General features: G+C 44.2%; 2 protein-coding genes across 2 annotated transcripts; both read left to right on the plus strand.

Moving 5' to 3' along the window:
- Positions 1–2,531: 2,531 nt before the first annotated feature.
- On the plus strand, positions 2,532–6,686 carry LOC101357915 (Butyrophilin-like protein 10). Its single transcript, XM_023739113.1, is given in 6 exon segments — positions 2,532–2,759; positions 3,735–3,870; positions 4,053–4,406; positions 5,014–5,295; positions 6,293–6,510; positions 6,513–6,686. Coding segments are annotated over 5 exon segments (1,122 nt in total). The 5' UTR covers positions 2,532–2,759; positions 3,735–3,776.
- Positions 6,687–8,702: 2,016 nt separating this feature from the next.
- Positions 8,703–10,304, plus strand: LOC111822086 (butyrophilin subfamily 1 member A1-like). The gene is made up of 2 exons (XM_023739097.1): positions 8,703–8,712; positions 9,440–10,304. The coding sequence occupies exons 1-2, from the start codon at positions 8,703–8,705 to the stop codon at positions 10,168–10,170; spliced, it is 741 nt and encodes a 246-aa protein (XP_023594865.1). The 3' UTR covers positions 10,171–10,304.
- The last annotated feature ends 3,323 nt before the right edge of the window (positions 10,305–13,627 follow it).

The following is a 13,627-nucleotide window of genomic DNA, read 5'->3' on the forward strand; positions in this document are numbered from 1 at the left end:
CTGGGGACCTCCAGAAGAAGCTATGAAGAGGTCCTGGTAGACTGACATAGCACACTCCTGCAGGGGGCACCAAAGAGCCATCAAAATTCATGTTAATAAAGTTGATGAAATTTTTAGTTAATTTTTAAAAATTTTTCCTTTTTTGAAATATATTTTATTTTATTATTTAGTTTTTAACTTCCACCCATCCACAAGGGGGTGGGCACAGCCCTTCTTTTTAACTGTGGTGAAACTCACATAATATAAAATTAACCACTTTAAAGTGAACATTTCAGTGGGGATGGGTATATTCACAAAGTTGTGCAACCTCACCTCTATTTAGTTCCCAGATATGTTCATCACCCCAAAAGGAAGCCCCGTACCCATTAGCAGTCACTCTCCATTCTCCCCTTCCCCAGCTCCTGGCAACCACTAGTCTGCATTCTGTCTCTGTGGCTTTACCTGCTCTGGATATTTCATATAAATGGAATCACACAATATGTGACCTTTGGTGTCTACGTTCCCCATATTATCCTTGCCTTTGGACTCCACGGTAACTTTTTTTCTTTTTCGGTATATCCGAAGGAGCCCTGGTGGCGAAATGGTTAAGCACTCGGCTGCTGATTGAATGGTTGGTGGTTCAAACCTACACAGCCCCTTTGCAGGAGAAAAGATCTGGTCATCTGCTCCCATAAAGAAGTCGAAAATTGAATCAATGACACCTAACAACAATAATATCTCTATCTCAGGGTCTCTAGGTGGTGCAAATTGTTTGAGGTCAGCAACTAACCTTAAGGTTGGTGGTTCAAATCCACCCAGTGGCACCTTGGAAGAAAGACCTGGGATCTATTTCCCTCAGATCACAGCCATTGAAAACTGTACGCAGTGCATTCTACTCTGACACACATGGGGTCACCGTGAGTTGGAATCAACTTGATGGCAATGGGTTTTTTTTGTTTTATCCCTATCTTAGTTTAAACATTCAGACTGAGGAGAGTCAGAGATGAACGTGTCTCCCATGTGTCTCTCCTAGCTCTTGCTGCTCCAGCTAAAACATTCTGGACCATGCATTAGCTGAAGAGAACCACGTTGTCTTGGTGACCCACTTGTTGACTTGGAGGCCTACATCTCCTTCGGGATGGCTTTCTAGTTCATAGTTAATTCTGATCCACTTGTCTGAATACTCATAGCACTTGGTCATTCTCCTACAGCAAGTATCACATAGCTATCACATACTGCTTTTTATTACAGTTCACTCTGTTAGTTTTCTCTAGGTATTCTCTGCTCGATTGTTAAAGCCTAAGACCTTACCAACTCAAATGTATATCTTAGCTGAGTTTCAGATGATGCGATTATCTGGTTAAAGAACTCATGGTAAGACGTAAACAAATAATAGGCGTAATCCCTGTATATTGACAGGTGGAAGGAGGAACACTTGCTTACCAAAAAGAAACTCCACCTAAGGAGGACAGTGGGAGAGAATTTGCGTTTGGGGTTTGGTAGTATTAGCCCCTGCATGAGCATTCCCCCTGACTCCACCACTGCACACTTCTCAAGACTAAACAAGAATGGGAAGAGGACACTCTCAGCTCCCGTTTCCATGAGAAGAATTGATTTTGATCCTGTCTAGGGCTAATAGGACAGCCTCACACCTCTTTCTCACTAAGGAGCCTGCCGTGCCCCTGCACTCCTGCTACCTGGTCAGGCACAGTGACTTTCCCTTCACACTGGAGCATTAATCCTACCACCACCAGCAATCCACCACCACCACCTCCTGACATTTGCTCTGCTGTACCTTGTGCTAATTAAACCTTTCTTGTGCATTCTATCTTATAAATCTCTCATTCCTCCATATCCCTTGGAACAGAGAGGGCAAACTGTAGCCCTTAACAAGTATCTGTTGAATCAAGTAACAACCGATTTCCAAGAATACCACAGAACCATTTCCTATACCTCATATCTCACTAAACCCCTTTCGGGAAAATATCCACACTTTTGAGTTAGTAGGGAAGAATGGGAGGGGATGTGCTTGAGCTAAGCATCTTCTTCAGATGCAAGGAGTCTAGATGAATGCTCTAAGCCTGGTCCATGTGAGGCTTCCATTCATTAGATTGTGTGCACCAAGTTCCAGGAGCACATGGCCAGAGGGGACAGGCAAGGGAGGGAAAGTGGGGAGCCACTTCTACTACCCACAAGGGTCTGAATTTCTGGCAGGTGTCTCCTTGGAAAATGCTATAATTAACCAATTTCAACTTGATCATGAAAAACTTTCCCAAGGGACTGGTACTAGCTTGGCCAACACTGAAGCTCCTTTGATAACCAAGAAGCTTTATCTGAATTCTCCACCTTCTGCCTTTGGCCTGGATCCTAACACTCATGATGCATGTCTCCTCCATGGGGCTTCTGGTGGAGGCCCCCGTGCTGTCCCTGATAGCCATCCTTCCATGGGGTACGCCATTTTGTGTCCATCTATTTGCTTATCTCCTGCTGCCAGGGTCTTTCATCTCAACCCTCAAAATGTTCAAAACTGTTAACAACCCTTAGGAAGCCCTTATTTTTTTCCCTTTGCACCTGCCAAGTAGGCACAGTTGGTTACTTTCGCAAAGGAAGATTCTACAGAAACTGGGGGACTTGGCTGCTTAAGTCAGTTTTCTAAGCTCCCTTTCAAGCAGTGTGGTTCTCTTGAATTATGCCCCCTCTGGAGTTTGCGGGGAAACTAAACTGATTCCCTCAAAGTCATCAAAATTTCCCTGGAAAGCGTGCATCTGGATCCAGGCTGGGTGAGTATTCTCTATTTTAAGGGCACTTGTCTATGTCTCTGCTTCTCTACACTCACCCATCCTCAGGTCCCAGGGTGACCCTGAGGGCTTTCCTAAAAGGCAAGAACTAAATAGTCTTGTCTGAATAGGACAAATGTGTTTATGAATAGTGTAATATCTTATTCACATAAATGCCACTATTGTGAGTCTGTGCTGGATAGAATCACCTTACCACCTACTGTCGTCGGGTTGGTTCCAACCCATAGCTTAGGCTGGCAGAAATGATTCAGAGCATTCGTCCTCTAAACTGAGTTTATAATTAATAATATAACTTACAGAGTGTCTTGGAATGACCATCCCTACAAGGAACAAGGAGGAGCCAATAGGCTTCCATCCTCCCAAAAACACAAGTCCGGTTGGAGACAACAAGAAATCGAAGATTTTAAGGGGATCAGTGAATGTATTTCTGATCTTGAAGTTGCTTAATCATAGTTTGAGTTTTCTTCACCAGCATTTTTGTGTTTCACTACAGTAAAACGCTGGAGATGAGATAAAACAAAAAAGTCCATTGCCTTTTTGTCAATTCCGACTCATAACGACCCTATAGGATACAGTAGAACTGTCCCATAGGGACAAGAGCAGCCAGTAGATTTGAACTGCTGACCCTTTTGTTAGCAGCCTAGCTCTTAACTACTTCACCACCAGGGCCCCAGAGATGAGGTAATGACCCTTATATGAGTAGTAAGAAAATGAAACTCTTTCACACCAAAGGAGGTCTTTGTGGAACTTTATGGATGGGTTCCTGTGACTTATGTTATAAGACAAACATTATCTGTGTAATGGAAGGGCAGAGAAGGTCATTGTCTCTCTGTTTCTAGAATAAATAATTTGTTAGAGGCTGTGAGTGAAAGTCATGGTTAAAAATAGCATTTCTCTTTGAAGGAATTTTTCCTTTGCTCCTATTAATCCTCTGGTGGTGGCCTTCTCTCCCATCAGTGTGGATGTGCTGGCCTGTGTATCTGTCTATCCCCAGCAGTGATGGCAAAGACACATTTTCAAGATGACTTTCTGCCTAGCTGCTTCATCATCCTCATCTTCCTGCAGCTGCTGCCCGCTGTCATACATGGAAACGGTAGGAGAACATTCCCTTCCCAACACTAGGAGGTTGTTCCAGTGTAAGAAGAGACATACCCAAAGAGAAGTTCAGGATTCAAGGAATACTTAAATCCTCAAAGATGAATGTGGGCAAGGGTGGGAGAATTCTATCTTCTCATAGATAGCCTAACCTAGTCCTATTACATCTGCCTCTTTAAGGAAATACCAGTTTTGAAGTCATTGGACCTGATGACGCTATTCTGGCCATGCTGGGGGAAGACACAGAGTTATCATGCCATCTGTCCCCCAGTATCAGTGCCAAGGACATGGAGTTGAGATGGTACAGGGACAACTTCTCCGACGCCGTATTTGTGTATGAGAAAGGGGAGGATGTGTACGAAGAGCAGATGGAAGAGTACCAAGGAAGAACAACTTTTGTGAGAGACTACATCACCAAGGGCAAAGCTGCAGTGAGGATACACAATGTCACCGTGTTTGATAATGGGACATATCGTTGCTATTTCAAAGGCGGCACGTACAATAGGGAAGCCACACTGCAGCTGAAGGTGGCAGGTAAGGGGTTTACTTGCTTGGTCATCTTGTTTCCATATGAGCCAAAGTATAAGTTTCTCTGCCAAAGTCTCAGTCCTAATTCCAGATAATCAGGTGTCTGGCCAAAATTTCTTTAATGCTTTAGAACTTTTCAGAACATATGCTTCCAAGCAAATCCTATTTTTTCAGGTGCAGTATTTCCTGGGAAATGGACTTCTCAGCGCATGGTTCTATTTTCTACTTTTTCTTCCCTTCATTATACCACTAAGAGAGTGGTCAGGGAGAGAGGCAGGGAAAAAGAGACAATGAGAGAGAGAGAAGGGTTATGGGATATAGGGAGAAGTTTTCCTTGGTGCTTTGTGCTTTTAAATCAGGCGAACTTTGGTTCCAATCTTGCTTCCCACAATTACTAATTTTGTGAAATAGGAAGCTTATTTCATCTCAACCTTTTCCTAAACCTTTTTTTTTTAAATCTGTAAATGGGAATAATAATATATTTTGCATGTAAATATTAAACAGAGTAGTATGTAAAAAATTCCTAGCACCTCTTGGAAATTCTCAAGATTTTTTTCTTTTTAATGGAAACAGCAATAGCTGGAAAGATCCAAGTCAGTATCCTTTTCTTTAGGACAGGGCTTACCACCCAGAGTCAGATTGAGAGGTGACAAGGATGAAAGTGTCCAGGCAGAGTGCACCTCAGCTGGCTGGTACCCTCAGCCCCAGGTGGAGTGGAGAGATTTCAGGGGAAACACAATAGCTTCTGTGACCAATCTGTCTGTGTCGGCTACAAGTGGGCTCTTTGCTGTGGTATCCAGTGTGGTGGTCAAGCACAGGGCTACGGAAGGCCTCTCTTGCTCCATTGCCAACCCCCTTCTCCCTGAGATTAAAGTAACTGCGAGCCATCTACCAGGTTAGTGTTTTATTCAGTTCTTTCCTTCATTTTCAAAAGCCTGAGTGAGGGCAGTCATGGCCTGGACATTAGGGTCATCTGAGAGAGCTGCAAGGCCAGGCAGCAAGAGAGAGGAGGCGCCGATCTTTATTCATGCCCTTTCCCACAGAGACCTGACTTGGGGGGTCCTGGGGAGATGCAGAGTTAAGGTGCTTACGACTGAGGTGGATGGGGGTGCCAGGAGAGCCTCCAGGAGAGCTGTGCTTTCTCAGGGAACAAGAACGTTTCACCCCAATATTGACTTTAAAAAAATTTTTATCTTTAAATAATTTCCAACTTACAGAAATTTTGCCAAAAATTGTGCAACTTTTACCCAGATTCACCAATTTTTAACATTTTGCCACATTTTTAAAAATTTCTATCTACTACCTAAGAGGCCCTGGTAGTGCAGTGGTTAAAGCTCTTGGCTGCTAACCAGAAGGTTGGCAGTTTGAACCCCAGCCACTCCGCGGGAGAAAGATGTGACAGTCTGCTTCTGTAAAGATTTATAGCCTTAGAAACCCTATGGGGCAGTTCTACCCTGTCTTATAGGTTTGCTCTGAGTCGGAATCAACTCGATGACAGTGGTTTTTTATCTACTATCTATTTCCTATGTATCTATCAGTCCCTGGGTGGTGAAAACTGTTAAGCATTTGACTCTTATCCAAAAGGTTGGGGGTTTGAATTCACCCAGAGGAGCCTCAGAAGACAGGCCTGGTGATCTGTTTCCAAAAGGTCACAGCCTTGAAAAGTCTATGAAGTAGTTCTACTCTGCACACATGGGTTCACACAGGGTCAGAATCAACTTGCAGGCTACTAACAATAATATGTATCTATCTATACCTGTTTATACAAATGCATACATTTTTTTTCTGAACCATTTCAAAGTAGTTTGTAAACATCATGTCCTGTTGCATATTAATCTGTTAGCCTTGCTTCAATATTCTTTACTCATGTGACTCCCTGGAATCCCCTTTAGCTTTCTTCTCTGGAAGGTCCTGGCCCACGGTGTGGAGAATATCCTTGCCTCTGATCCTTGTGGCACTGGGAGTTGTAGTAGCTGGAGCCATCTGCGTATTCTGGAAAAAGAAAAGGGACATAGAAGAGGAGCAGCAAGATAGCAGCGACAACGGTGGGCAGGGAAAAAGGGACATATGTGCTGTGTATACATGTGTGCTCATGTATGTGCATGCATGTGTGAGCATGTGTGCACATGTGCATGTGTGCATGCATGTGTGTCTGTGTCTGTATTCCCTTGCGTTCCAGAGTGCAGAAATGCTCTGTTATATGCCAATGAGTCACAGCCACATCCTTGTGAAAATCAAGCTTTGGCTGCCCTGAGAGACCTTAGCTCCTTCTTTTTTATTTTCTGAGACCCTAGAATAAAGGGGCGTGGAGAGCCCATAGGAGTGATTGTCCTGCGTGTGGAAGATGCTGAAAGAGTCAGCTGTCCTAAGTCAGGGGCTCCAGGGAGGCTGTTGCCATGGAGAACAGAGAAATCAGCTACTCTCAGGCTCTAGACATGACCTACTTCTGAAAAATCAGCCATGGAAAACCCTATGGAGCACAGATCTACTCTGACACACATGGGGTTGCCATGAGTTGGAGTCAACTCGACAGCAACTGGTAAGATTGAGAAGTTTGGAGACATCCAATGGAGACATCAAATAAATGATTGGACAGACAAGGCTAGTGCTCGCAGTAGGAGTCTGGACAGGAGTTATACATTTGGGATCAACTGCATGCATCTGGTATTTAAAGTTCTGACAGCGAATAAGATTTCCAAAAAAACAAAAAGGAAAGGTAAAGGACAAGGAAGAAAGATAAAGACCTAGTCCTGAAGAACTCCAGTATTTACGTGTCAAGCACAGCAAGACGAGCAGGTGAAGGAGACAGAAAAAATGGACAGAGAAGTAAGAGAAACATGGAATTCTTTACCAAAGAAATCAGGACATAAAACGTGTTGAGGAAGTGGTCAATTGTGTTAGAAGCAGCTGAGAAATGGAGTTAAATGAGGGCAGAACAAGGACTCTTGAAATTGGCAAGAGAAGTGTTAGTAAATAGCGGGAGGGGACAGGAGGTCCACAAGTGGAGACTGTTGACAGAAAATTCCAGAATTGTTGGCTGTTAGGCAGAGTTGAAAATTGGAAAGTGGGGATCAAGGAAAGTTTTTTTTTTTTTTAAATGTGTTTTTATTTGTAACTTAAGGTAAGGTGTAATAGAGTAAGTGTGTTGCCTAAAGGGATGATCCAGTGTAAAGAGCGATTAAGGATATAAGGATAAAGAAAATAGAAAAAGAGAAAAATTTTGCATGGGGTTGCGTATGAGGAGGGCTTGCTGTACTGCAGAAGGAAAAGCTGGGGGTGAGATGGGGCAGGAGGTTTGAGCTGTGTGGAGAGAGTATGGAGTAGCAGTCTAACAGCGAGGAAGGTGAGATCACTTTGTGATATAGCAGGATTGCCCAAGCTCTTTTGTTAGATCAGCTGAGGCTCAGCTGGCTTTAGTGTGTTGTAATGGCAATTGCTGAGAATGCTTGCTAGAGAGATGGTATGATGCTTCATAACCAAAGAATTTGTGAAGAAGAGAAGGGAAATTACAACAGTAGAGAGATGAGCCAGCAGGATCACTGGACTCAAGGACGTGATAACAGGTAATGAGGAAATCAGGAAGCTGAGAGATGAGGGCATTGAACGGTTCATCCACATGGATACTGAAGTTGTCAGAGTAGAAGGAAAGACTAGGAGATAGGCTAATTCTTCAGTAAGGGAAGGAGAGTACCAGAAAGTCAGTTTATGGTCATAAAGAAGGTCATAAAGTGAGTTAGCTGGATCCACATGCACAGAGACTCAACGTAGAAGGGGTTGGGGTAAGGAAGAGGTGAAGAAATGGTCAGGAAGTAGCAAGAGGAATGGAGGGTTGAGGGGAAACAAACAAATAGCCTTTGCTGAAAAGCAAAGGAGAGCAGGATTTGACCTCAGAAAGGTGATAAAGAGATATTGTGAGAGAGAGCTGGGGTTTGATAGCAGTAGAGGACTAAGGCTTGATCGTATCAAGCCATTGGAGATGAGAGTTCGGAAATAATGGATGACTTGGGACATCTTATTGGTAACAAAAGCAAACAACAATATGAGGTATGTAGGACTTTAGAACTGAGACTGTCTCCTAGTGTGTAATCAATCAGTTCTACTGCTGTTGCCCTAAAAATTTCAGTTGTTGAAGAGGAGGCTTCCAGAGCAGCTGAGCACTCAGGCCAAACGCCATCCTGCTGTCATTTAAGAAGCCCAAGTCTAGACAGACGTTTATCCCCAGAGCCACTGTCTGTGCAACTGAGTTTCATTCGGGGGCAGATGGCTCTGAGGAGAGGTGTGGGAGACAGCAGGCAAGAGGGCATGGACCCACGTGGGCCACAGGTCAGAGAACTCCATTGTGATGGCAGCATAGGCCAGTGAGGAGGCAGGGTGACAGGAACGTTTGGGACAGGAAAAAGTGTTTCTTGTAAATGTTGTCTGTTTTGGAGAATGTTTGTCTCAGCATCTGCTGCTGTGAAGATCCCTCTCAGGGTTATCCAGATGTGGCTTGTCCCACAGCTGTGAAACAGCATACTTGCTCTCCATTCTCTCTCTCTCTCTTTGTATCTCTCTGTTTCTGTCCTTCTCTCTGTCTGTCTTTTTCTGTTTCTCCGTCTCCTATATTTCTATCTCTGTGTCTGTCTCTTCTCTGTTTATGTTTCTCTATCTCCATCTCTGTATCTCCCTATGTCTCTGTTACTCTCTGTCTCTCCCACACATACACACACACAGCATAACACTAGAACAAGTCTGTGAAATAAAATATTGGAGGATGAGCTAGATCATGAAATGCACTTGGTCATCTGTTGAGTTTCCTATGACACTGTCCCTGTTTCCCAGCCTTGTGTTGTCTTGCCCCTGCTTTGGGATAGGCTGTTTGTATTGGCTCCTGGCACAGAAAACTGGGAGAGTTAAGGGGTCCCAGAGATAGCTGTGTCTCTGTGTCCACCAGGAACTAAAGGGTAGAGAGATGTGGAAGAGAAACACTGGGATCCCAAAATTTGCAGGAACTTTGGGAGCCCTAAATCCAAAAGCCTGACCCTCTCCTTTCTCTGCAGGGAGCCCATGGCTTGATCCAGACACTGCTAATCCCAGACTTGAACTCTCTGAGGATCTGAAAAGTGTGAGCCGGCTGGTCTTCGCGAGGGACCTGCCTGACAACCCTGAGAGATTCGACAAGGACCCCTGTGTTCTGGGCCAGGAGCGATTCACCGTGGGGAGGCACTACTGGGAAGTCGAGGTGGGAAACCGGGAGGCCTGGAACCTGGGTGTTTGCCTTGAGAGTTTAGATCGGAAGGGAAGAATTCCCAAGTCACCGGAGCATGGCTTGTGGGCCATCGAGTTTTACAAGCAGGAACTCAGGGCTCTCACTTTCCCGAGGAAGCGCCTCCATCCTTCTGAGCCTCTGCGTCGGGTGGGCATTTTCCTGGACTGTGAAGCTGGAAATATCTCCTTCTATAACAGGGATGATGGATCTCATATCTACACATTCTCTGGAGTTTCTTTCTCAGGCCCCCTGAGGCCTTTCTTCTGCCTCTGGGTACTTGACCCTAGCCCCCTGACCATCTGCTCAGTGTCAAGAGAGACAGGGGAGGTTGCTGGCCCTCTACAGGTCTCTGAACTCCCCCAGGAGGCCTCTGTGACACCCATCATTAAGAGCAGCATCATTCTCAAGGGACAGGGACCTTCCTTGGACGATGCCCATGTTCTTCTCACCCCAATCCAGCCCAGCTCTCTGGAAGGTAAACAACCCTCTCCTAAATCCCAGCTCGATCACATATTAGTGTGACTTTGGGCAAGCTAACGATCCTGTCTTATCTTCATTTTTCTCCTCTGTAAAATGATGACAGTAGTAAGTACACCATTGAGTAATTTTGTAACATGAACTTGAGAACATATGTAAAGCATTCAGTGCAGTGCCAAACATGCAGCAGGAGCTCAATACATGTTAGCCTTTCTCCTCACGACCACCTTATCTGACCATCTTTGCTTCCTCTCTTCCACCCTCACTAGGACAGGCTGGTGTCAGGCCATGTTAAGTTCAAGCCAAAGACCGTAGTACTCCTAGGATTGCCTCTGGGTCAGTTGAGGTCCACTCAGGACAGAAAACACACCAGTATTTTGATAGAGAGATTGTACTAGAAATAATTGTTAACAAAGTATTGAAGAACTCCAAAGGCAAAAAGAGAACACTGAGGTATCGTAATGGTAGTGACTACCAGAAGCAGTTTCTAACCCTATGTCTGGGGAGCAAAGTGAAAGTTTGAAATTACTAAAACTAAGAAGCTCGGAGAAGGGCCAGGGAGTCGAGGAGGAGAGTTGCTCAGAGGGCAGGCACTGGTGGCTCTGAGGGACTCCACGTGGTTGGTTCTGCAGGTGCTGGGAGAACAGCGAAACGGAATCAAGTGCTGTGAGACTGGGGCAGCCCTGACAGGGAAGGGACCGAGACTTCACCCTCTAGCTGCATGCTCCCTCTTTTGGCCCATTGCCAGATCTAATGAGGAGAAGCTGAAGAAGCAGATGTGTGGTTTGTAAAGTCCCCGCCCACATACCAACCAGAGCAGAGAGGGCAGGAGCGTTAGTTTCCTGGGGCTGGCACATCCAACTACCACAAATGACGTGGATTAAAACAACGGAAATTTATTCTCTCACAATCCTGGAGACTTTAAATGCAAAAACAAGATGTCAGCAGGGTTGGTTCCTACCGGAGGCTCTGAGGAAGAATCCATTCTATGTGTCTCTCTCAGCTTCTAGTAGCTCCAGGCAACCCTTGACGTTCCTTGGCTTCTGGTTGTATTACTCCAATCTCTGCCTTTGTCTTCCCATCACTTTCTCCTCTTTTCTCTGTGTCTTCTCCTTCTATGTCTCTTATAACGACACCTGTTGTTGGATGTAGGGCCTACACAGATAATCCAGGATGGTCTCTTCTTGAGATCCTTAACTTAATAACACCTACAAAGACCCTTTTTCCAAATAAGGCCACATTCACAGGTACCAGGGGCTAGGACTTGGACATATCTTTTGTGGGGACACGTTTCAACCCACTACAGCGAGTGTGGTGTTCAGAGACAATGGCTGAATGACTGGCACATCTTTCTACATAGTGGTGCCCTTTGCCTCCTCAGAGTGTGAAGAAAATATGAAACAGGGACCATTTAGGGATCTGTTAAAGTTCTGGCAAGACAAGATCCTCATACAAATACAAGGTCATACATTCTACTAAATGGAGTCTTGGTGGTGCAACAGCTAAGTGCTTGGCTGCTGTCATGGATTGAATTATGTCCCCCCAAAAATGTGTGTATCAGTTTGGCTGGGCCATGATTCCCGGTATTGTGTGATTTTCCTATATGTTATTAAATCCTCTATGATGTTAATGAGGGAGGATGGGTGGCAATTGTATTAGTAAGGCAGGACTCACTCTACAAGACTGGACTGTGTCCTGAGGCAATCTCTTGAGATATAAAAGAGAGAAGTGAGCAGAGAGATGGGGGGCGGGGGTAGGGGGATGTCATACCATCAAGAAAGCAGTGCCGGGAGCAGAGCGTGTCCTTTGGACCAGGGTCCCTGCGCAGAGATGCTCCTAGTCCGGGGGAACACTGATGAGAAGGCTGACAGAGAGAGAAAGTCTTCCCCTGGAACGATGCCCTGGATTTGGACTTGTAACCTGCTAGACTGTGAGAGAATAAATTTCTCTCTGTTAAAGCCATCCACTTTTGGTATTTCTGTTAGAGCAGCACCAGATGACTAAGACAGCTGCTAACCCAGAGGTTAGTGATTGGACCCCACCCAGCATCTTCACAGAAGAAAGACCTGGTGATCTGCTCCTGCAAAGATTACAACCTAGAAAATCCTATGGAGCAGTTTTCCTCTATCCCATGGGGTTGCTATGAGTCAAAATTGACTCAATGGCCCCTAACAACAACAACCTTCTGTAAAATGCTCTCAATATTTAGTATTCCAGGAAGTGATAGTAAGGAGCACTTCTCCACTAGCTTAGTTGCTGGGGAATGTTGTGGAAGGGACGTGGACCCTGAGTTGGGCTTTGACAGAGAGAAGAACCCTTGAGTTTGGTCATCTCCCTTTCCCACCTCCCTCATCAGCAGTCCCAAAGTGTCACTCTAAGCTCTTCAAATTACTTACTTCAACCATACCACAATATATATTTTTTTAATTTTCCTCTTTTTCGTCCAATAAGGTAATATTCGTAAATAATAAAATTCTCTAATTTTGAGTGTACCATTTGATAAATTTCTGTAATTATATACAATTATGTAACCACACCACCATCAAGAAATAAAACATTTAATCACTAGAAAGTCCCCTCAAACCTGTTCAAATTTGATGTCTTCTCCCTATCTCTGGTCCCAGGCAACCATTGATATGCTTTGTCATTATAGTTTTACCTATTGTAGAATTTCATATAAATGGAATTAAAAATTACATAGTTTTTGGTGTTTTACTTCTTTCACTTAACATAGCGTTTTTGAGATTCATGTATGTTGTTGCCTGTTTTAATATTTTGTTCCATTTTATGGTTGAATAGTATACCATGTACAATTTGTTTATTATCGTATGGATATTTGAATTGCTTTCAGTTGTTATTATGAATAATGTTGCCATGAGCATTCACATATATGTTTTTATATGGACTTATATTTACATTTCTTTTGAATAAACACCTAGGAATGGAATTGTAGGGTCATATGGTAAATTTATGTTTAACTTTATAAGAAACCGACACATGATTTTCCAGAGTGACTGCGTTTTGCATTACCACCAGTGTTATTGTTGTTGTTAGGTGCTGTGGAGTCAGTTCTGACTCATAGCGACCCTGTGTACAGCAGAACGAAATACTGCCTGGTCCCGTGCCATCCTTACAGTCATTGTTATGCTTGAGTCCATTATTGCAGCCACTGTGTCAGTCCATCTCGTTGAAGGTCTTCCTCTTTTCGATGACCGTCTACTTTACCAAGCATGATGTCCTTCTCCGGGGACTGGTCCCTCCTGATAACATGTCCAAAGTATGTGAGATGTAGTCTCGACATCCTTGCTTCCGAGGAGCATTCTGGCTGTACTTCTTCCAAGACAGATTTTTTCCTTCTTTTGGCAGTCCATGGTATATTCAGTATTCTTTGCCAACACCATAACTCAAAGGCGTCAATTTTTTTTCAGTTTTCTTCGGTTAGCTGAGCTAACCAGCCACCTAATTCTCACCAGTAGCATATGAAAGTTCCAGTTGCTGTGCA

This window comes from Trichechus manatus, unplaced genomic scaffold (assembly GCF_000243295.1).
Source record: "Trichechus manatus latirostris isolate Lorelei unplaced genomic scaffold, TriManLat1.0 scaffold00128, whole genome shotgun sequence".
Classification (NCBI taxonomy): Eukaryota; Metazoa; Chordata; class Mammalia; order Sirenia; family Trichechidae; genus Trichechus; species Trichechus manatus.